Here is a 25,094-nt window from a genome sequence, read left to right as displayed (position 1 = left end):
AGGAGAGTTCCCTGTCTTTACTCTTCAGCATGAATTCACTGGCAGTGGTTAGTTTATGGAAGATCTACAAAAGCACAAAGCCAAATTTGCCCTCATACTGGAGTCCTGTGTTACACTGACTATAACTCGTCAAAAGAAAAATATTATGTGATAATGATGATATGTCATATGGTTCAGTTGCAAATTATTGCCCATTCTACCACCAAGCATTTACAGATGTTTAGTTTCTATCTGATGAAATACCAATAATAATAATAGTAATAATAATGGTGATGATAAAGGTACCTGTTCACATTGATTAGCTGATACTGTTAATCTTACTTTACAATAGAGTGTATTCAGAAGAGTTAACTGCAAAGGAAATTCACAAAGTGAATCCTGAATTCTCATTTATGTTACCAAATTGAAGATAATTCTCTATAGGAGACCAAAAAACAGCCAATACAAACATGAGGACTAGTTCCATAAAATACCTTATTATAGAAATACTCTTTTTGTTCCCCATTTATAACAGGGGTTGGCATACTTTTCTTCAAGGGCCAGAGAGTAAATATTTTAGACTGGCATACCTACAGTCTATGTTTCAGCTACCCAACTCTGCCATTGAATTCCCAGAGCAGCCCTAGACAATCTGAAACAAATAGGACTGGTTGTACTGCAATAAAACTTTTCTTACAAAACAAGTATGAAGACCAGAGTCTGACAACCCCTGGTTTAAAGAATTATTGATATTAAAAAAAAAAGAGGCAGTGTAGTGTGTCTCATTATGTTGTGAATTACATGCAAATCAATTTCCTATAAATTATATATTTTAAACATCCTTTAAAAATTGTATAATCTCCTTTCTAAGTGACGAGTTATTCAGTCATTATTATTAGTCATCTCGAGTTATTTTTTGGTTTAAATATACCAAAATATTATCCCATATTGCACATATTTGCCACAAGGCACGCTATTAATTGGACTACTCTACTCATTGGCACCTGTATTTGAATTCCATTAACTCTTTCTAAATGTGATGGGTAGCCTTTTTTCTCAGTGCATATATTAATCTGTATGAAAATCAGGGCACACCTATATGACAAATTCAAGTCTTTTTCTCAGTGCACAAGTGCACATCATCTGAGTAACTGTTGATGACAAGTAGGAGCTGGTGTGGAGGAAGGCTCTTCTCTCTCTCCCTAGAGAGGCTTCTGTGTGCAGAAGCCAGAGCTCTCTTGAAAGCAGTGGTTACAGAGTTGGTTCTGAAGCTGTAGAACTCAGCAAACCAGCAAGGCTGCAGGCTGGAAGAACTCAAAGGTCACAATCGACTTTGGGATGCTGTTACTTTCTAAGGTCACTAAAAAGAGGTCACCACCCACGGGGGTCACCCAGGGTGAAAGAATGTTTGTCTTGGATTTCACCCCCTGAAAAATGTGTTATGCTTTGGAAGGGAAACCATACTAGGAACTGGTATATAGAGAACACACACTAGAATTTTTTAGGGAGATGCTTAATCATCCTTTTCAGACTTAAACAAATGTTACTCCTAAGATCAAAGCTTTCCAAGGCTTATGCCCACCCATTTCTAACTCTCTTCTTACAGTTTGGGTTCTAGAAGAAATAGATGACTTTGATCTATATTTACAATGAGAAAGGACCTACAGGTGCTTGAGGAGGCTGACCTTGAGCTGTGGGCTCCACCTCCACCAGAGCTTCATTAATGCTGGTTTAATAAGCATATGACAGAGAACTGAGTGGTAAATATTACTTACCACTGATTAGGGCTCTGAAAAGTGCTGGGACTTGAGGAGGATAAAAAAAGTTAAGACCTAATATTTATCTTACAAAAAATCTTTTACTCCCAACAATTACATGTGAAAGCAGGCAGTATATAATAAAGCACTCACACTGAAGAACTAAGAGCAGGCATTATCTGGGTTCTTCAGGCTGGAAAAAAAGTTATTATCAAGTCCCTATTTTGAGATAACTGAACACTGTTACTTGAGTTATCAGCAATATTCATTATCTACACTTTATTTTGCTCATCTAGGGGCAGATTCAAAGCATGGCACTGACGGTAACTTCTTCACTCTTTTTTTCTGTCTGAAAAAGAGACTTAGGAAAGCGGTTTTGTCTGTACCTCTGTTTCTTCTTGTATAAAATGCAAAACTCTACTGGTCTTACTCCTACTTCAGAGAAGCAAGGAAAGGGGATAAACAGTATTTGCAGGATGCTTGGTGTCATCTGGAGATTAGTGCTATGTGTGAGTCAGAAGGGATAGCACTGGTTTGGGTGCATGAGAGAGCCAACACAAATACTGTTTCCTTAAAAGGGATCATAATAATCTGTGCTTACTTACTGGATCATTTATTGAGTTGTTTACAAACAGCAGACTGTCAAGAAGTCAATGTCAGCTTGGACGTCAGAACCCAAAGCTGCTCTCTAATGCATGCCCAAAGCTCAAGTTCTTTGTGACAAATAGAGACTGCACATTTTAAAATACCCTCCCTGTTTGGACACGCTTCCCTTATGTTGTGTTTCTTTTAATTGTATTGTCAGCTTATGCTTATTGTAGTTGTACTATCAGCTAATAAGCCCTGAAGTCTGAAAATACCTGATGAAAAAGGACAATTAAAGCTGAAAGGGTCATTTGGCTCTTATGGGGGCAATGATGGATCAGAGGTAGGAATGGGGCTACTATTCCCTTGGCTGAAGTGCCCACAGGATATCACAGTGGTGACATAGAAATGACCTGTGACATACCCCAAGACTAGACCATGTGGAAGGCATTTGGGAAAGACTGTAAATATTTACAGTCATGAACAAAAGAAATGCCTCCTCTTGCATATTTCTCTCTCTCTCCTTTCCCAAGTGACTGCCAAAGGGTGTAAAGGTACTCTGTGGTGGCCAAAGAATTATTAGGATCCCAGGGAAAAACCTGGCTCCTGTTTTTTGGATTTCTTTCGTGTGTGTGCAAAATCCATTGGCGATTTGTTAAACTTGGCCTTTGCCAGGCTCTTACCAGGTACTGTAAAATAGAGGGATGGAAAAGATACAGCCCTTATCCTTAGGGATGGTGTAGCCCATTAGAGGGACTAGAGAGCACATAAAAGTCACCATTAGGTTCAAACAAATGACATAATGATATAAGGTCCAAAACAGAGTGGAGGACGGGAAATTGTAATTCTTCTTGGAGTATAAGTAAGAGCCATGAGAGAATACAATAAATACCACAAGACTGGATACTAGTCTACCTCTTTAAATATATCAACACTTGTAATTCTCACCATAACTTTATGAGGTAAGCACTATTAGCATTGTTCTTTCGGAGATAGAAGAAAACAGAATGAAGGTAGAGAGAGGTCATGAAACTTAGGTAGGATCATGTAGGAAGTTAGTCGTACAACTGGGACTTAAACCAAAGCTGTCTTGCTCCAGAGGCTGAATTTCAAGTACTGTGCTGTCTAGTCTCTCTCCTGGAGAGGAAGGAAGAAAGGAAGGGCTACAGAGATTCCAAGAAGGAAGTGTGCATTCTCTTTGGGAAACTGGAGAAAGTTTAGTGGATAAAGTTCATACTTGAAATATGTCTAAAAGACAAAATCCATGAAGGACTGCTCCCAGCTAGGAGGTGGTAAGAGGGAATTTAGGGTCCAGGCGTCATTATGAATGGCTATAATGAAGCACGGCACAGTGAATGCATGGGACATAAACATGGGTGTACACAGTACACAAGGGAGATGGGGCCAGAAAGGCATATAAGATCCAGGTTGCGGGCTTTCTTACATGTCAGAGGGATGAGGTATTCATAATTTAGAAAACAGCAGGGAGCTACTGAAGAAGATGGGGCAGAAGAGTCACTGGATCAAAGGTAGGCAAGAGGAATGAATGTGGAAGCAGAGAAGGATGGCTGGGAATAGGGAAAAACAGGAGATGGGGAATAAGAGGAGGCTAGGTGTTGAGAATGTAAAGGACCTCAACATACAAGATGACAGGCATTATACTCAATTTTCTCTCTTATAAGTGTTTTGAGTGGGAAGTAATTCAGCACTGTAAAGGCGGTTGTTAGTAAACTTGTAAAAACTTAAGCAAGTCATTTGCTATGCCCATCTAATAGGATAATCTTTGGGGATTCTTTCAAAACTGCATTCCGACCTCTGTCATGGATGTTTATGTTCAGAATGCCTGTTTTCATAAAGTTTTGGACTAATTTATGCTCCAAGTGCCAGTCAATGAAACATCAATATTTTTCTTCAGTTGGATACGTGTTCTATTTTGAGGTGGAAATGCCATTGATAACACAATGTTCACTTTCAGAGCAACAGGATAAATTCAGTGAAAAGGAATGGCTTTTAAAAATGACAGGAAACATCCCCCTCAGAAAGATGTGTGATCAATGCATACTTTCTCTCCCTGTGTTCAATAAGTCTTAAGTACTTGGCCCATGCGATCGTCAAATCCTCTGCCAAAAACCAACTACGAGAGAGGAATAAAATTATTGGAAAAACACAAAACACATGGAACCACCGCCGCCTAACTCAGGAGCCTGCCTTCTTCAGGAGCACTAAAAATGTTTTGTTTTTTTCCTAGACGATACTAACCATCCTTATCACTTTCCCCCACAACAAAGAGCAGCTTTCTTTGGGGTAAGTTTGTGCCATTACTTCTTTGAAGTGTACAAAGATGTCTGTCTCTTTCAATGGCAAACTCCCTCAATATCCTCCAAACCCTGAATGTGTGACTATTTACGCCTTTGCATAGGTGAGGTATGCAGCTACCTGTGTATGGGCTGGAAAGTCCTCATGAGACTTTTAAGAACAGTTCTTTGTTTCCAGAAAATATTTCTTAAGTGTGTACTCCATGGAAGGTTTGTGGGTATGTGCCCATTTACCACACAAATACCCCTTCACATGGGTTAGGCCCCATCTCCATGCAGAAAGCAAAGCCCTGAGGGCTTAGAAGATGGAACTGATACTTTCTGGTGAGCAAGAGAGGGAGAGACAAGAGCAATGGGTGGTTCTCTGGGTGGGGAATTGCATGGGTTAATCTCAGCTGGTCTGCTTTGACTACCTGCTTTTTTCCTTGCTGAGCAATGCTACGGATGGATTGTGTTGACTGAAGATAAATGATGTCCTGTAGTCATGGGTCCCTGAGTTGCTTTAGGGCAGGACATGTCAGCTTGTCCATGCTGCTCAACAATATGCTTGGATATTGCATATTGTTACCCAAAAGCAGTGGAACTGGGACCCAACGGTTGAAGCTAGCCACAAAGCTACAGTGTGCCCACATGACCAGCTCACTATAGGAAGCGCCATCAGGAGCAGACTTTGGGCTTCCTGGTACCGACGTGCTTGGCAGGCACATGGGTAAGGGTTCCAAGACTTGGAGACAGAGGGCATCCAGTGCGACTGAGCAGTGAGAGGGCAAAGAGGCCTACTCTTGGGCTTTCCAGTCCCTGGTCAGTGCCCTCCCCTTGTCTACTGTTGCTGTACTGTGTCCTTGGTCTATAAGGAAGCTGTTCTCTGACTATAAACCATCTGAGTCCTTTTAGTAGCTTAACACTTAAGGTGATTAGAGATCTGATCCTCCATGAACACCCCTAGCAAGCCAAGAGGCTCCACAATAACAAGGGGTGCTGGTGAGAACTGCCAAGTGTGCAGAGGGTGGGTGGCCATGGAGCTAGTAAGAACACCTCCACTTAATTAATTTCTTTGCAATATCATTTATTACTAACCATGTTTGAGGTACCACTTGAGGGACTGTGAACTATACAACTCTGAACAAGACACAGCTGTTCATGGAGTTCCCATCGTGGCGCAGTGGTTAATGAATCTGACTAGGAACCATGAGGTTGCCAGTTCGATCCCTGCCTTGCTCAGTGGGTTAACGATCTGGCATTGCCATGAGCTGTGGTGTAGGTTGCAGATGCGGTTCGGATCCCGCGTTGCTATGGCTCTGGTGTAGGCCAGTGGCTACAGCTCCAATTTGACCCCTAGCCTGGGAACCTCCATATGCCGTGGGAGCAGCCCAAAGAAATAGCAAAAAGACAAAAAAAAAAAAAGACACAGCTGTTCATGATCCAGATGGAGTGATAAGAGAAATATGCAAATAACCACACTCCAAAGCAGCATTTAACATATTCCTCCAGAGTGGTATGAAATAGAGTGACCTCTCTCAAAGACAAGCCCGGAGGAGGGAGAGACTGCTTCAGGTCAAGGGTCAAAGTGTTTTGGCTGAACCTTAAAGTATGGGCAGGATTTATATTTCCAGAATGCAGGGTGAGGCGGAAGGAGGATCGTTCTGGAAGATGGGATGGCCTGAGCAAAGTCCCAGGGGAGGGAAAGCACAGTGTTCCTGGGGTGCAGTGAGTAGTGCATGCTGGGGTCAGTGGCAGCTTACTTGAAAGCAGAATTTCAAAGTGTCTTGGGGTAGGTTTGCAGTTTAAAATTTAGGCAGTGGGGAGGGTACCAAAGATAGTTAAGGTTATTTAGAGCAGAAGGATATGTTGGATTATGAGTATCCTTACTGGCAGAGGAAGATGGGTACAAGGAAGGAGAGATAGAGTAGGGGGTGGGAGGAGAGAGAAGGAAAATAGCCACTAAGCAGTTACGGTAATAGCCCAAGTGTGAGGTCAAAGTGGCCTGCAGAAGGGTGGTGGCCTAAAGGCCATATGCGTTTGGACAATTCTAGGATTTGCTCTGAGAGGGTTTATATCTGCTGAGTGAAGACTCTGGACTGTACTGGCTGGGATAATCCAAACATAACCAAGAGCTACCTGCTTTACAACCCCTCACATTAATTAGGGAGCAGAGGACCATGTCAAATGCTTCTAAAACAGGAGGGATATAAAGAGTTTGTGGTCTGGCACAACTGAAAGGTTGATGATGTTTGTTAAAAGCAGCACCAGCTCTCCCTTTGAGTCACCTCCAAGAAAAATGATGTTTATATAACATATTAGAACGGTACCCTGCCATTTAGACATAGAACCCCAATTATGGTTTCATGATGCCAGAATGACCCATGAAGCAGCAATGGCTTAAACACAATCAGGTACACTGTCTTTCCTTCCTTTACTGTGTAATGAAGACTCAAGCATATCTTCAATTAAGGAAAAAATAATCTTTCCCTAGCATTTAATTAAAGGTAACTACTATGTGATCAGATTTTTTTTTTATGTCCCATGAGGGATTTGGAAGAAGCATAAAATGTGGGCTTTACCTTAGTTATTTGCTACATAATTAATTAATTCGTGCAGCCCACACAACTCATTGAGTCTTGCGCATATACTAACACACACCAAAATGGCATGAGGTAAATGCTATCATGAACCAATGGACAAATCCCATAGAAGCACAGAGGCAGAACAGGTCTTTGGGTCTAGAAGATTTGGAGAAACTTCCACGGAGACCTGATGTTAAGAGTTCAGTCTTAGAGATGAAGAGAAGATTGTCACAGGACAAGAGGAGGAGTATGCAAAGACATTTTAAGGAGAAGTGGCAGCTTACTTGAAAGCAGAATTTCAAAGAAGGAGATATGGTTGAAGGGATAAATTTAATTGTCTCTTACTGTGATCACTGGGTAAATAAATACAGGACCTGGGAGTGGGGGAAAGGCAGATTCCCAAACTCAATAAATTGTTGGCCCACAATAATTTATCTTTTTTTCTTTGCATTAGTTTGACCTTAACCTCTAAGGATAAGCATATTAGAGAAATAAAAAAGCAGCCATTTTCCCAAAGAGGTAATACAGATGGCCAACAGGCACATAAAAAGATACTCAACACCGCTAATCATCAGGGAAATGCAAATCAAAACCACAATGAGCTACCATCATGTGTCAGATAGTTATCCTCAAAAAGACCACAAACAAATGTTGGTGAGGTTACTGAGAAAGGGGAACTCTTGTACACTGTTGGTGGGAATATAAATTGGTGCAGCCACTATGAAAAACAGTATGAAGGTTTCCCAAAAACCTAAAAATAGAACTACCATGTGACTGGAAAATTCCATCCCTGTGTATATATCTGAAAAAACAAAGACACTAATTTGAAAAGATACATGCACCCCAATGTTCATAGCAGCACTATTTACAATTGCCAAGGTATGGAAGCAAGCAACCTAAGTGTCCATCAATAGACAAATGGATAAAGAAGATGTGGTATATATATATAAAAGAATACTACTCAGCCATAAAAAAGAATGAAATTGGGCCTTTTGCATCAAAATGGATGGACTTGGAGGGCATAATGCTAAGTGAAATAAGACAGAGAAAGAAAAATACTTCATGATATCACTTATATGTGAAATCTGAAAAATACAACAAAGCAATGAATAAAACAAAAAAGCAGTAGGCTCACAGGTAAAGAGAACAAACTAGCGGTTACCAGTGGGAAATGGGAGGGGTAGGAGCAATACGTGGGAAGGGAAAAAAAAGGGTTATTATGGGATTATTTGAAATCATGTGTGTGAAACTTTCATAAATTGTAAGGCACTACAGAATTTAAAGATGTTCAATTTTTTGGTTTTTTTTTTTTTGTCTTTTTGGGGCTGCACCCATGGAGATTCCCAGGCTAGGGGTCTTATCAGAGCTACAGCTGCTGGCCTACGCCACAGCCACAGCCAAGCCAGATCCGAGCCGCATCTGCGACCTACACCATAGCTCATGACAACGCTGGATCCTTAACCCACTGAGCAAGGGCAGGGATCCAACCTGCAACCTCATGGTTCCTAGTTGGATTCGTTTCCGCTGCGCCACGATGGGATCTCTTAGACAGTCAATTTTTAAAAAAGCAGCAGCGCTGCAGAGAAATTGAAAAAGAAATTCTGAAAAAAAATACTTGTTTGCTTGCTGTGCAATTTCAGTCATTCATTCATCCAGTTTCCAAAGCCCAAATAAAATAGTAAAAGGATAGTAGCTTGAATTACAGTAAAACTTGGACAATATCACTGATGGCCAAAAAAAGGACTGAAATTCTTACTTGTCTCTAGGCCTGGATGAACTCTCTGCAGACTCTGAGATGCTCTGACAAGGACAGCTGGTGTGGCTGGAACAGAGGAAAAAAATTAATCATCCCTGTAAGAAATGGTTTGATGTGACCTTGTTACAATCTCATTTGCAAATGGCAAAATGTGGCCCAACCTCACAACGATCCTCTCCTTTTCCTTTCTTTCTTTTTCAAACTAAAATGGTACCATCCTCTGAAAAGAACTAAATACTAGAGCAAATGGAAACCTTCTGGTCTTGGTTGCCTCTAGTCTCATGCCTGGACACAGCCCAGAAACATGAAAAAATGTCTTTCTACATAATTTGAGTACCAACTTAAGTCTTGCTTGTGCAAACAAGGAAGAACATAAATTCTTTTTAAAAACAGCATTCAAAACCGTTCTGTCAAAAACATTTATTCTTAGCAACACAAATGTGAGCAATCCTGGGAGAAGGGAAGGAATGAGGGGAAGTGAAAAGTTGGACAGGAGGGAAACAGAACTTTCAGACACGAGATGGGCGATGAGTCATCTGTTATAGAAGTAGTTCTAATTTTATTGATAACAGTATTAGGTTGCATTAAAAACAGGAAAAATGAAAAATGATCAACATAGTTATCATTGAACTGTTGATCTGGGTTGCATGGCAATACCTCAGCTACAAAAGTATTGCACCTGTTACCTGGGCTTGATGGAGAACGGGGGGTTCTCCAGGATTCTCCGCAATATACCACCCTATCTCATCATGTTATTAGAGAGGCAGTTTGGTCCAGGCCCACAATACAGAACATTACCTCAAGGAAGTGAATTTGCTCGTGCTTTTGTCTTCAATAGAAATCCCCAGTAACAGCGCTAAGAAACATTTCTTTGACATGAAAAAAGGAAGAGGAAGAAAATGTAGTGGGTGTTGAGCTGACCCCCTCCCATCTCCTGCCTTTCAGAGTGGGTGAATTCTGTCCATCCATCCTGATCCACTATTCAAGGTACGTTTTCACCAACTCCTCCACCTGGCTGGCCAGTAGGAAGCAGATGTTGGGTGTGGAGTTTAGAACATAGAACCTGACGGAGGAGGTTAGGATCCTCCCATTTAGTGAGGCAGAATTCTCATCCTTGAGAGTTGTTTTCAGTCTAGACACATCAGTCAGAGTATTTTTCCAAGTGAAATTAGGTTGTGAGGGCTCTGGTGAATTCAGATTTTAAATTCTGTATGCCTACTAGCTCTGAAAGGGTTTTTTTTTTTTGTCCATTCTCTAAATTTTAATATTAACTTCATCTGTAGAAGCTCATTTACTCCCAAATGTGATAAAGAATTATGACAGAAAGCAGACGGAATTCATGTTTTCCTAGAGAAGATAATGTACTACACGTTTATTTTAATGTGATCAAAAAGGAAAACTGCATTTTATGAAAATTCCCTTGTCTTCTCATTGCCTTGGTATCCTAAGTGTTTATTTTTACCAATGTCTAGAAGCCAACCCCTTCCCCTAATTCCTTGCTACAAAATCAGAGGACATTTTGTTTCATTACCCTTTGCTCTAAATTGGGCACTATAACATTATTTTTGGTCAAGGTTTGACAAATTTCTATAACTTTCAACTACGAATGACTTGTTTCATTGACAACTATATACTCCTTGATAAAGTTTTTATTTTTTCTTTTTATTGCCATATCTTTGGCATATGGAAGTTCCCAGGCTAGGGTTCCAACTGGAGCTGCAGCTGCCAGCCTACACCACAGCCACGCCAGATCCAAGCTGCATTTGTGACCCACGCCACAGCTTGCAGCAACACCGGATCCTTAGCCCACTAGGTGAGGCCACAGATAGAACCCACATCCTCACAGCTGAGCCACAATGGGAACTCCTCCTTGAGAAAGTTTTGACAGCTCAAGAAAAAAGAGGAATGGCACACAATCACATGGGTTATTTTCGTCAGAATTATCCAGCGAGTTTGTCTCACTTTTCAGTTTGAAGCTGAGAAAACAGATCCCAGTTTCCAGGCTCAGATCAGCAGGAAAGTTAACGAATTTCTCCAGAGCAATGACTGATATGGAATGTGGGGGCCAGTTGTGAGGCCCCCAGGGAGCCCACAGAGCCAAACCCCAAGGCTTGGAAATACTTTGGGAGCCCTGGCCACCCTTGACTCTTCTAAACCAGGATTCTGCTTTCCTTGCAGACAGACATCTGGTGCTTTCCTCTTTACAGTGTATTTGGTAACATTTTCATGAAGTAAAAATCCTTGCTCAGCTAACACCCTCTATAATGTGTGATGAATCAAGACAAAAAAGGAAAAAATGGGACCCTTGGGGAAGAACCGCAGATTTAAGCCAGTGCCAAGAGGGGGCTGGTTACAAAAGTCAAGCACAATGAATAAAACTGGGCCATCTTAGCAAACAGAGGTGTCACCTTCAGCTGTCAATTTTAGTGTCTAAGCCGTTCTGTCTATAAGTGCCAAGGAATGGAGGAAAACAAAGGAAGGGTGACAATAAGCAGAGAGCCACAGCTCAGGTATATCATGAAAAGGCTTTTAAATGTGGTGTTATAAAATGAATTAGCTCCATCCCCAGCCTCAGTGAGCCCACAGTTTCTAGGCAGCGATCTAGAAAAGAAGGAGTGTTGGTACTGGAGGAGCAATACAGTGGCCTTTCACAAATCTGGAGAAGCTTCCTAGGGAGTGTTGGATGGGTGCTGAATTGGGGTGAACAAGCAATGAAATGGAAAGGAACAGGCAAGTGGAGCCAAGGCAGCGCTGCACAAAGGCAGGGGTAGGACACAGCCTGGGCAGGTCGGGACCCCTGATGGGTTGGGAGTGGGTGGCACACAGCTGAGCTGAGATGTGCTGAGTCGGGGAGATGTCAGGGGCATATTGGGGATGCTCTTTCCAAAGAACGTAACCTTGAGTTTGCAAACATTGGAGAACTACTGCTTTGCAGAGCTTTCAGCTGGAGCTGAAACATGCAATCTAACCTTTCCTACTTATGTCCCACCTTGTACTCAACTTCTCAACTATGGCCCATAACACACCTTAGTTTCTCTGTATGTAAAATGGGGACAGTTGCAGTATCTGTACATGTGAGTTTTAAGTCAGTTACTACATGCAATATATTAAATATGCAATATGGTAAGTGCTTAATAAATGTTAGTCTTATTGTTATTATTACTGTCACTGATATTACTTATTGCTATCACTACACTGAAAGTGAGGGCTTGTCTTTTCCCATGGAGAATTTGACAATGTTCTTATGCTAGACTTTGTGAACTTAGGGCTTTGTACACGTGAAGACATGATGCTGCCCTAAGCGCAGCAAGAACCCCTCTATTTAGGTCCTCCTGCGCTGGCTGGATGCAGGCTGTGGGACTCCAGAAAGTGACATCGGGAGCACAGGGGTTGCCACTCTATCTGGGACTAAATGCAGTCAATTTCAGTTCTTGTAAGTTGATGAGTTCCCTACCGTATTAGTAAGAAAACTAGTGTGAGAGAATCAAAATTCTGGTGAATATTATGGTTTACCGGTTGTGCAGCAATGGCATTTAGAACCAGCCACGAATAGACCAGTGCATACCCAGATACTGCATATGGCAACTATTTTACCCAATGACAGGAGATAACATAAAGGGCCTCTCATGGCATTTGCCATAAAATAAGCATTGGTTAATGTAAGCTAATTTGTTATCACGATTAGCTTTTGGTTACCATAATGATAATGATGATGTTGCAACTGCCTTGAAATATTTCAAGACTTCCTCTGGTTGTGGTAATCATTTATCAGTCTATACATATATCAAATCATCATGCTGTACACCTAAAGTTTGCACAATATTTTATGTTGATTTTATCTCAATAAAGCTGGAAAAAAAAAAAAGACTTCCACTGAGAGGTTTTACTTTCTTCCTTGGGCAGATTAGTTGCCTTACAACCAACAGCCTTAGAAACCATTCCTACACCCTTTGCTGTAACTGCTTATTTTCCTGTGCCCTGTGACACATGGCAAGTCTTTGAGATGGGTATTGCTTGCAACCTGTTAGGAGCATAGGGAATGGCACCTGGGAGAAAAACAAAGTTTGCTGGAAAAAAAAAAATGAGGTAGATGAATTACAAATGCTTTAAAAGCTTTGGCTTTTGGGCTAAAAGGGAACCAAAAAAAAAGTTTATTCTCAGCAACTTGTGTCTGTCCTTGTAAATTTCAAGTTTGCTTGACTACTTTTCCTGACTTTTTGAAGTCTATTTATTCTCGAGCATATTCCAGATATTTTCCCCGCTTGGATTTCAACCTCTAAAGCTCTTCCCAAACTCACCTTTGCCTTTCTGTCCTTTTCTCTCTATCAAATGATGATCACCATCACCAAAGAGTATTCAGTTTAAAATCCTTATCTCCTCCACATACGGGGCCTCTTTGCAATAAGGCTCAAGTTCAAGCTCACTGTCACATCAATGCCATGCCCTGGAGCATCTTGCTGCCTCTCTAGGGGTTGGCTGATGGCAAAGTCAAAAAAAAAAAAAAAAATGTGTGTGAGCTGTTTATCGGTCACATTTACTGTGTCCTTAAAAAGCACCAGGCACCACACTTCAGGACATTTTATGAATTTTGCCATTTTACCCTCACAACAACCCTCTGAAGTGATATTATTAGTTACACTGTATGGATGAGGGATCTGAGGCTCAGCGAAGTTAAGTAACTTGTCTAAGGCCACCCAGCAATTACATGACAGAAGTCAAATTTGAACTGGAGCCAGGTTCTAACCTGATCCCACTCTGTTATTCAAACCTGTCTGACCAGCCTTCATTCATTTATCAAAGTATATAGTTGATTTAACTGTGTCATTTGTTAAACACACAGCTTCCAAGGTCCGGTCCTAGATCTAAAAGATATGAGTCTCTAAAGCTGTAATCAATCTATATGTTGGCAAAGTTCTGAGAATCTGTATGTTTACCCTGCACGTCCCATCCCCCAGCCCTGAGAGTTCTTATGACATGAACATTTGGGAAACTCTTCACTGGCCACTACTTTCTTGCTCTGGTCAGTGACTGTGTCCTTTGTGGGGTGTCCCATCTAGGGCTCCCCCACTAAGTGCCCACAGCCAGTGTTCATGGTGAGGCACTTGTTGGAGCACAGGCTGATCTATCTGAATGCTGTAACTATTCTAGAAAGTTGTATTGATGGTCAGGTTGCTGAAGCTTTTGGGCAGAAACATCCTTCAAGGGTGCCTTCATGAGGAAACAGGCAAGACTTGTGACACCCTGGCAGCCAGGCTTCTTCCTTTTGCTCTGTCATCGAGTAACATTTATGCAGCAGCTCTCAGAACTGCAGTTGTCACCTTGGTCACGGCTACTCCTTGGCACAACAAGTCCTGGGCCTGAGTGCAGTGACAGGTCTAAGTTGGAATTTCGTTTCTTTTGCAGCTCCCTGGCTTAACCGAATTCCCACCCACAATTTCTCCTGAATTGAAGCATATCATCTCATACACATGATAACTCTTTGCAGCTCGAAAGAATCCTGTGTAATCTGAATAGGAAATCTTTGAACCTTTCAGAGTCTCACCTCCCCCGATTTCTGTGAGGGAATGCGTTTCTTCTATACTTGAACAGTACATCATGAAGCACATTACATAAGATAATTTAAACAAAAAAGGAACTGTGAAATGAGGCTGGTGGTTTCAAACACCTCTTAAGGCTAAAAACAAAACAAGGTACGGCAATTTTGGAGGAGAAACTGGTGTCATGAAAAGAAACACATGCTGAAATAAACCTGCAGCAGTCACAGTTTGCTGTAAGTGCATTTAGAGAGTAGCCAGGCCGGAGGTAGGGAGAATCTGTGTGCAGTGAGAGACCATGAAGACTTTGTTTTCCCACAGGCCTATGCCCTGCCCCCGCCCGCGTAGTGGGACAAATGTGGAAGTTTCCTAACAACTTGATGCTTCACATATTCCTTTCCTGTCTGGCAATGCTCTCCTTGGTGAGTTAAAAAAAAAAAAAAAAAAAGAAAGAAAAAAGAAAGAAAGAAAAAGAAAACAATTATCCTGACACAAACTTATGCAGAGACCCAGGACATCTGCTTGCAATTAAAGACAGAAAGTAGGGCCTGATTTTCAAATGCAGCTCTTTGGGTGAGAGTCCAGTTAGGGGAGCGGCAACTTGAGAACACATCGGTGGTGATTTTTTTTTTCTTAAGTGTATGAAAAAGAGCAATTAATATGAATACTGGGTCTCAGCTGGCTTGCCTCTTCCTTCCGCAAAGTTTCCCGGCTGTTCCTCTGGCTTTCCCTCCCAACTGCTGCAAAAACCATGAAATACCCTGCCTGGCTCTCCACCCCCACCCCCCTCACCAAAGCTGCTTCTCATTATGGAGAAGAGCGATGGTGTCGGCAGCAAGCAACAGGCTGTGAGCCAGTCCCCTGTGCCATGTGATATTGGGGTCCTGCCGAGAGAGACAAACAGAACCCAGGTTGCACTGGGCCCGCATTGCTTCTAGGTGGGCCAGCCAGGACTGCAAGACTGGGCAGAAGGGCAGACAGAGTATTAACAGGTTAGACTAAAGTGTAGGGAGAAGGGCAGAAGTGTCTCCTTCCTTATAATGTTGTCTTTGATGGTTTTAATACCTGTGAATTCACTCAGTAAAGCCATAGACAGATTTAATAAAGGCCAGAGCTCAGATGGTGACTCATAGACGAAGTGCTGGAGTTGGCCACCTCTTCCCAACTCTGTGCTCAGTGACATCATGTCATTAACTTGAAATCAGCCCTGGTGGGAACACTTACACCATAAAAACTGATGAACCCTCCAAATCAAGGCTCTCTGCCATCTGAGTCTGTGGAAATTCCATTCACCTTTCAAGATCAGTGTGTCTTCTCCTCCATGGAGCATCTTTTATTTTCTCTCAGATGGAATCCATCTCTCTGTCCTTTATGCTCTCACACAATACCTGGACCATGGCACCTGCCAGATATCTTAGTTACCTGACTTAGTTATCTGACCAGTGAATGATAAACTCCTGGACGTCTGAGGGCAAGGACCATGTTTCCTCCTTTGGAGCCACCATAGCATTAGCACAGTTCCTTAAATACTGTGGAATAGATTTTCCTCAGATGCATATTGAGCAGTGAGTGCCCATCTTACTCGGAAGTTTTTCAAGCACAGTTGTGAAGTACCATGACATTACTTTTATTTTGAATTTAGCAGACATTTTGTGGTCTCCCTAGAGTTTCTACTGGCACAAAAGAAGATTCTACAGCACCTCATTTGATCTGATGACAAGTGTTCTCCTAGGATGAATGCTCAAACTTGAGGTAAAGTCAGTATATTTCAACTCATTTTCAAGGTACTGAACCAACTGATTGTGTTCAGTGAGGGGAAGAAGGAATGAAAAATAGGATCTTTTTAACTTCCTCACCTGACTTCCTGTCACTTGGATCAATGCATTTGCCTGGTTTTGGCTACAGGAGCCAGCCAGTCTTTTGATACCGAAGTGTATAGTACTTGCCTGTTTACTAGGCTGAGGCTGGTAGTAGTGACTTTTAAGTCCTGAGAATTGGTTGTTTTAGCCAGTTCATGGATCTCCTTGCTGAGACCAGGCAGCCTTTCAGGAGCACAGCATGTTTAAGGTGTCCTAAGCAAGCATATACTTTACCAGAGGTTTTAAAATGTGTGTTCCCTTCTCTGAGCAGAGTCACTGTCTATAAACAGATTTGTCAGAGCTCCTGCCACTCTGCTTTTCGTTCCCAAGCTCCACTTGTCAATTTCCATGTAACATCTTGAACAAAATCCTATTCCCTTGGGAAGTAGGTATCTGAGAGCTAGAGAGAGTGGTTGAGAGTCAGAATTGTGGTGCTTAAGTGCTTACGATGTGCTAGGCGCTATTTTAGACACTGGGGCACCCAGTGGTGAGGAGCGCAGATGGAGGTATATCCTTCTGGGTATAGAGTCTGGTGTGTGTGGAGGCGGATGGTAAAACAGATGAGCCAACAAGATGATGCCAGGTAGCAGAGCGGGGTCCCAAGATCTGGAGAGAAGGCCTGTTAGAAACCTGAAAGCAGCATGAAAGAATATAGGCCCTAAGAAGGGACTGGGGAAGAGAATGGAGGTCAGTATAGGAGGAGTGAAGGGAAAGAAGAGGAACAGAGGAAAGAGGGGAGAGAAGAAGGAATTAAGGCCACAGAGGTACCAGGGGCTAGATCTTACACTGTCTTGCAGGCCAGTGTTAAGGATGTGTGGCTGGCTCACCATGTCAGGTTCCATGACACGGAATCCAGTGAATTGGAACTACTCTTGGGGTAACACCCCTACAATTATGCTGTGTCCTTGTCCACTTGAATCTACTGTAATAGGTGGGATAAAATGTGAGGTATCAGCCTCGGATCCTCAGGCTCTTTGGTGTGTGGCTTTAATTCACTAATTACCTTTATCCCACTGTACCTGGTCCAGAAATAGACATAAGGCAGAATGCCATTTGTTTGCTCAAGACATATTTATTGAGCACCTGTTATGCTAGGCATTGGGATATGGTGGTGACCAGACCACCACAGGGCCCAAGGTTCATTTCTCTTTGTTCCCCTAAAAGGATCCTTACCCCAGATCAAAGCATCTATTTTCCATCTGTCTCATTTCTGATTCTAGGTCTTTGCTCACCTCTATCCTTCTCCTTGTTCTCCCCAGGAGGCAGAGAAGATCAGAGGTAATTCCTATGTACAGAGTGGGGATAATTCAGAAAATGAAACGCTGTGTATAAAGTGCTTAACGAAATGTCTGACACACAGCATTTATGATCACAATTGCCTCTTAGTTAGTGGCATTTATTATATACACCACTCATCTGATATTTATGTCCTATGCTGATTCTTGTACTATTCAGAATATTGAGTTTATATACCTGTCCCTTCAATTAGATTACAAGTCCCTTGAAAACAGGAACCACATTTTGTCCGTCCCAACCCTGCACACATTAGGGCCTCCATTAATATTGTACTAATACGATGGCTACATGGCTTTTATTCTAGCAACCTCTCCTTTTGACTAATAACTATGAAATCATAGGTTTATTAACTAAGAGTCTTAGTGGAAGGCCATGTATGCTTTATTGATATATTTGTCACAATTTCATATAGTAAAAGGAAACAGAAACCTTTGATACTTCTCTCAGATACTTGACTTGACATTTTTAGATTCATTTTCTGAAGGCCAGTTTGGGAAAGAAATTGTTGCAATTCTGTAGCTAACATGTGACCTGTTCCAACAGAAGCTCTACCAAAAAGTGAATGGAGGGAATAAGGTGACAATCCACCACAGACATGTGCCTTGGCGACAAGGTGCTCGATGCCTATTTTTCTGAACTTTGTCCTTTCTGTTATGCCTTCTGTAAGTTTTTAGCTCCAGTGAGAAGGAGCCCTTATGGGTGCTGAACCTTAACTCTGAATCTAACTTTAGAGTTTCCAAAATGGACAATTAAAATTAGAGTCAAAATGGTCAATCACATAACATCAATTTAAGTGGAAAACTGTACCAGGTGTGAAAAAAAATTTTTATGACATTTTTCTGGAAGGAAAATGTTTCAATTGAAAAGGAGCTATATTTCTTTGTAGTTCTGGGGCAGGCCAAGTCTTAGGATCTAAAAAAAATCTAAGCTTTGTTTCCTTGCTTGAATTATGTTTAATGTGATGACGATATGACATTAAGGAAAAAAAAGTCAAAAGCCTTATTGATGACCCATATGTGGCCACTGCTCTGGCCACAGATGCCTTGCACAGGGTGCCTTTGTGTCAGCCTGAAGGGGCACCCTGCCCATAGGCTTTCTGGCGGGACGGGGACACTGTATGGCTTTAAGTGTTTCCCGATCGAATGTGGGAAAAGCAGCAGCTAGCCAAGTTCTGAACAGAGTTTGTATTGTGCAGAGGCCAGAAGGTGAGGGGGGAGGAAGAGGGACCTGACTCCCACACAGGTTCTGTCCTGCTCCACTTTCTTGGAGATGTAAGTTAGGAAGGCTGAGAAAGACATTTGGGTGGATGGGACAAAGGGAGATCTGGGACTTTGTTACATAGCTCAAATTTAGGAAATCTGCAGCAAATGCAAATATGTGTATTTATATTTATAATATATAATTATATATGTATAATATAAAATATACTTATGTATAATATATATATGCAATTCATATTATTTTATATTTAATTCATATTTAATGAACTTCCTCACAGCAGCTAGTGTAACTGAAGAGCACCCAAAATACCATGAATGAACATTTAGAGCCTGAGTCTTGTCTACTGTTAGTCCTGTGCAGCAAATTGGAAAATCTGAACAGCGTAGGTTTTTTTTTTGTTTTTTTTTTTTTTTTTTTTTTTTTACAATTGGAATCCTTTACTTAGTTGACAATATTCTCCAGAAATTAAGGTAAAAACATTTTCAGACAGTCTAAAGCTGAGAGGGCTAATCTTGAGCATAGTTTCTTTTCAATGGAAGGAGCATATAGGAAAAAGGGATCTAGAGAAGCCAGAAGTGGTTGGGTTACCAATGAAAACTTACAAGACATTTCTCTTACTAAGGAATAACAGAAAAAAAAATTAAAACACTTTATCTGGAAAGTGCCCTCATTTTTGAGTCCTTAGGAGTTGGGCTCCCAAGAATCTTCCTTCCTGTTCCCCGGTCCTTTAAGCCCTGCCTGAATGACTGAGTCCACTTCCCCATTTCTTCTCCTTTGAATCCTCTTTAGCTGTGCTTCTGACCCTTCCCCTCCACTAAACCTGCTCTCTTGGGAAATTCAGGGTCTCTTCTCCTTCCTTCTATTACTTAACTTTTCAGAGGCATCTGGCCCAGGAGACCATTGCCAAATTTTCCTGGTTTCCCTTTTACCTCACTGGCTGTGCTTTCACGCTCTCCTTTGTTGGCTTCTCTTCCTCTACTTTATCCCTAAATATTGTAGTTTCACAGATTCTTCACTTCCTTGTCCTTCTCCCCCCTGGAGGGGAAGCACATCAAGTCTCATGGATTGAAACATTGCTATAGGCTGATGGTTCCAAATTTCCATCTTTAGCCTGAACCTCTTCACTGAACTCCGGACTCTACTCAGCCTGCTTGGCATCTTCACTAGGTATCCAGTAGGTATGCCAATCCTAACACAGAACTCTCAAGTAATCTCTGAGAAACCTGTTCCTTCTCACCTCTTCACTATCTCTACAAATGATTTCACCACCCACGCTGGTACTTAATCCAAAAATCTTCATTTCATTCCTATGTTCTTATTTAACCGACCAACAAATTATGTCAGTTCCATTTCAATTCACTTCTCTCCTTCTCCTTTACTAGCCCAAGCTCCCAGAACCTCTTGCCTAGATTATCAAATGGCTTCCTATTGGTCTCCTCACTTCCACTTTTGCTCCCCTCAATTAACTACTGAAACGTTAAACAGTGACCTTTAAAAGCATATATCAGATCCTGATACTTAACTAAAATTCTCCATGGCTTCCCATGTAATCAGCCTAAAGTCCAAACTCTTCATAATGGTCTCCAAGATCCCTTGTGTAATAAACACGGCTGGTTGCCTACCCAGACTGCCTTCCTCCCTCCTCCTCCTCCTCCACAGAATCTTGACTTTGTTCAAGTAGCCACTCCTCCCCAAGCAGCTCATGTGCCTCAAGGGAAGCTGACCCAAACTCAGCTCCATGAGTAGTATAAATGGATGGAGGATAATTCTCATCTTTTTCTGAAGTTCAAGAAAGAGGATGTGGCCCAAAGGAAATCTTACTGGGGGGATTCTAGGAAATTTGAGGGAAAAAAAGGTTACAGAATGCTGCAGTCCCCTTGCTTTACCTATTTCACCCCAAGTCTGAAGATGCAGCTGATACAACTAAGAGGGCAAAGACATCTTTTGGAAAATGAATTTGGAGCCACTGGATTCAGCCAATCCAAAGCCTGCTCCAACTCTTTTTCTAATTACATGAATGACTTTTCTTTCTTTTTTCTTTTTCAACTGCACATGTGGCACATGGAAGTTCCTGGGCCAGGGATTGAATCTGATATGCAGTGGCAACCTATACCACAGCTGTGGCAACAACAGATCCTTAAGCCACTGTGTTGGACCAGGGGTCAATCCTGCACCTTCGCAGAGGTAACTTGAATCCTTAACCCACTGTACCACAGTGGGAACTCCTAAATTTCTTTCCTTTTTTTTTTTTTCTTTTTACTTTTTAGGGTCACACCTGTGGCATATGAAGTTCCCAGGCTAGGGACAGAATGGGAGCTACACCTGCAGGCCTACACCACAGCCACAGTAATGTTAGATCCAAGCTACATCTGTGACCTACACTGCAGCTCAAGGCAATGCTGGATCCTTAATCCAATGAGCGAGGCCAGGGATTGAACCCGTGTCCTCATGGATACTGGTTGGGTTTGTTACTGCTGAGCCACAACAGGAACTCCATGAATTACTTTTCTTATTACTTAAGTCAGTTTGAATTCTGCTTCCTGACTCTTGCTCCGGATCCTGACAAGTATATTCCAAGGCTGGCCCCTGTTTCCCTTTCTTACTTCTTGTGCCAGGGTCTTTTTATCATTATGCCCAAGCCTTGAAACTTGCCCATCTTATTCACTCTCTACTCTTGCTATTCCTAGTATGTTTGTGTGATTGGCTTAGGCCTCAGCTCAAATGACAACTTCCCAGGGACGGCTTCTCTGACCAGATAATCTAGAGGACGCATTCCCAAGTCACTTGTACGACATCACTGTGTTTTATCTTCTTCATAGTCCTTATTTATATTTGTGTTGAGTTTTTATTCATTTATTTGTATTTTTGTCTGTTTTCCTATCTTCTCTCTACTAGAATTATATTAAGGCCTGAAAAAAAAAGTAAGGATCGGAGTACCTGTCGTGGCTCAGTTGTTAACAAACCCGACTAGCATCCATGAGGACACAGGTTCAATTCCTGGCCTCGATCAATGGGTTAAGGATTTGGTGTTGCCGTGAGCTGTGATGTAGGTTGCAGATGTGGCTCAGATCTGTTGCTGTGGCTAGACTGGTGGCTACATCTCCAATTCGACTCCTAGCCTGGGAACCTCCATATGCTGCTGGTGCAGCCCTAAAAGACAAAAAGACAGAAAAAAAACAAAACCAAGGATCTATTTTCCTAGCCCAAAGTAGTCTTTCTATAAATACTTGATGAATGGATAAACACATGAGTGAAGGCCTTGGCCCAATAATAATGGGCATTCTATTTACTTTTTGTTTGTTATCTTAATTGCAAGAGATTTAAAAGCTGTAGGCTATGTGTTCTAAAGATGTACTTGTAAATATTTTCCTGGAAGTCTTATGACAATTCCTTGTAATTAGCAACAAATAAGTGGTTGACAATATGCTTAGCTGGGCATAAAGGCTGTTAAAGCTAGGAGAATCTTTGAATACAAATAGTTGGTAATCTAAAGATTGGCTAATATCTTTCCCCCTGTACCCAGCAATGGCACCATCATTGTTTCCTTGGACCTGGACTTAAACTTTTGGATTTATCTATGATTCCTTCTTTTTCTACTAGTTGTTAGGACATTCACTTAGCTATTTCTATTGTGTGTTTCTTAGGCATTTCCCTTTCTTTCTCACTTCTGCTTCCCTAATGTGGCCTCATCATTCCTCACCCACACCTTATTCCAAAGCTTTCTGTTATCTCCGCCCTGAGCAGGGATTCCAGTCTATTCTTCATACTCCTGTTGGATCCATCTTCCCAAAATACCATTTTGATTCTGCCACACCCCTGCTGATGGACTGAAATGGAACCTCTCACTTGCTGGATTAAATCCATATTCTTCAGCCCAACATTCAACGTGTCTCCTCAGAAGGCACTGCTTTGTTCCTCCGACTTCTTTCCCACAACTTGTTAATGAAAACACACACTTCAGACAAGACAGCATCCTTACAATTGTCAGCCTATGTCCTCTTTGCAATCTCCTTAACCTTTTTCTTTTTATCCTCTTCTGCTGAAAGTTTCCATCCTTCCCTCCCTAAACAACATCTCCAGCTCCCCAGAGAAGACCCCTCCTCCTCACAACTGTCCTGGATAATTGGCTCCATTCTGACAATTTTTGACATTTCACCTCCACCCTTGAACCAGGCCCTGAAGTTCTCCATCAGTGATTTTTCTTGAAAGACTGCTGAGGAGGACGTGGAATGCAAACTATCTGTATATGGTTGCTATCATTAGGAGGATCGCTCCAAACAGGAAAAACGTGACCCAAGTGTATGTGATAAATGGGTAGCAAAACAGCCTTAGAGGACAAAGAGGCTCCAAAAATGTTCTTCAAGTCACACTGGAATGTGAACTATTTGTAACACTTATTCCCGATAATTAGAATCTACCCAAAGCTTCTAGGAAATAATTTACATTGTTCTCCCTCCTTGGACACTTTCCTACAGTAGACCGGCACAAATTAGTACATTTTAGACATATTAGAATTGATAGTCACAATTTTCTTTGAATAAACCTATTAAGTATACGTTCATTTTTTCAAATTTTTACTTCTAGAGTGTAGTGTTGGCAGGTAACTTTCTCTTTTTCTTAACTACAATATCTGTTTATTACTCATAACTGGCAGCATGTATCAAGGTAATGGATGAATGTCCATATTGTGTGAAAATGTCTTCCTAAGACCATTCCTTGAAAATGAAAAATACTGAGATGGCAAACTGATTATGAAATATAATCTCAGTCAATACATTTATAGGAAGCATCGCCTAAATGCCCAGCCCTTTGCTTGGTTCTGTGGACTAAGGAAAAGTAGTTGAAAAGTAGGGTCTGGGCTTAAAAGTTTTAGTCTGGTCTGGGAGCAAAACCAGCAGACAAGATATAACCAGAGGCTCCTATGGGCTAACATGTCTAGGACTTGCTGATGCACAAGGAGCTGGGGAAGTGGGAGTGTAATGCAATCGGGAGCAGCATGAAAATTTTTATGGCATCGATAGGACTGGTATCGATTTTGAAGCCTTGTAGAATGGAGGATGCAGACAGATGAGCAGGTGAGGGAAGTAAGGTCCCCCAGGGCAATGATTAAAGGGCAAAACTGGCTTCTAGGAACATTGTAGATGGCAGACACAGCCATGATGGGGGGTGTATCTGGGAAGAGATGGAGGATAATCTGGACTTTAGTGTGGAGCCAGATGGCCTTAAAACACAGACTTGAAGCATTTGGCAATGGGAGCCACTAAGATTCTTGAGCTGGAGTGTGGTCGGACAAAAGGGCTGTTTTAGGAAGCTGGGCTCTTCAGCTGCGTGCCTGAGGGACTGGGGAATCCATGGAGCTCTTGCAATGGCCCAGGCATGACCTTGGAGAGGACTGAGATCATATTCATTATTCTCTATTGTTCTTACTTGTTCAGAAGACCTTGACAAAATAAGGCTTTCTCCACATGGCTTGCTTTCTATGTCAAAGTTTCCTTTTCCACATCTCCTGCCAAGTCTTCTAAGGACCGGCCCCCTTGTTTCTCTCCTTCACTGTATGGTGACCTCGTCTTTGGGACCACCCTCATCCTCATGACCATTAAGTGCTAAAACACAGGAATGATCATAAACGTGTTTCAGCTGAAACTTTAAACCCAGAAGGGTCCCAAAATTAACACAAGTGTTTTGGGAAATTTAACTTGTTGAGAAATAAAAACATGGTAATAAATTTCTTTTAAATCCTCTCCTCCTTGTGAAGTGGGCTGTGTCAAATCCCCCTTTTCTCCTGAGGTGGGGCTTCTTTAGTGCCATGGGGGTGGGGGGAAGGTTCTAGATGATTTCAGGCACTTTTCCTTAATAGAAAAATCTCATTCTGATATTAAAGACTCAGTATGCTCATTTTCTTTTTTTCTTTTTTTTTTAATAGGGCTGCACCCATGGCATATGGATGTTTCCAGGCTAGGGGTTGAATCATAGCTGTAGCTGCCAGCTCAGTCTGCTCATTTTCAAGTAAGGCTGCTACTTGGCAGCATCTTCTTTGCAGAAAGCATGGATCAAAAAGCCTCTGGCAAAAATTTAAAAAATAAACCCCAAAGTATTTGATTTAAATGGCAATGTTTCAGAGGCTATCTGTATAGATACCTGAAAATTTATGAAGCACTTATGGCAGCAGAATAAATGTTTAATGTATTCATTAAATCAACAAATAACTGATAACTCACTACTCTATGG

The 25,094-nt window shown here is 41.7% G+C and overlaps 1 protein-coding gene and 1 long non-coding RNA gene across 17 annotated transcripts in view; one reads left to right on the top strand and one right to left on the bottom strand.

The window, feature by feature from the left end:
• GHR (growth hormone receptor) overlaps positions 1-25,094 on the bottom strand; it is a 296,034-nt gene that overhangs the window by 77,319 nt on the left and 193,621 nt on the right. For 12 of the 16 annotated variants that reach the window (XM_021076571.2, XM_085001599.1, XM_013990636.3 and 9 more), the window contains 1 exon segment: positions 8,957-9,022. The exons of the other annotated variants lie outside the window; for them this stretch is intronic. In XM_021076571.2, the coding sequence (XP_020932230.1) occupies positions 8,957-9,022 (66 nt within the window). 16 annotated transcript variants of the gene reach the window in all.
• On the top strand, positions 19,257-22,034 carry LOC146395522 (uncharacterized). The gene is made up of 2 exons (XR_014831278.1): positions 19,257-21,306; positions 21,887-22,034. It is a non-coding gene; the product is annotated as an uncharacterized LOC146395522 (long non-coding RNA).

This window comes from Sus scrofa, chromosome 16 (assembly GCF_054392235.1).
Source record: "Sus scrofa isolate SSC_HxYL_T2T_F1_AM1 chromosome 16, Sscrofa_HxYL_maternal_Yorkshire_Landrace_v2.0, whole genome shotgun sequence".
Lineage (NCBI taxonomy): Eukaryota > Metazoa > Chordata > Mammalia > Artiodactyla > Suidae > Sus > Sus scrofa.
Note: the sequence above shows the minus strand (reverse complement) of the source record. Positions and strands in the feature narration are given on the sequence as shown.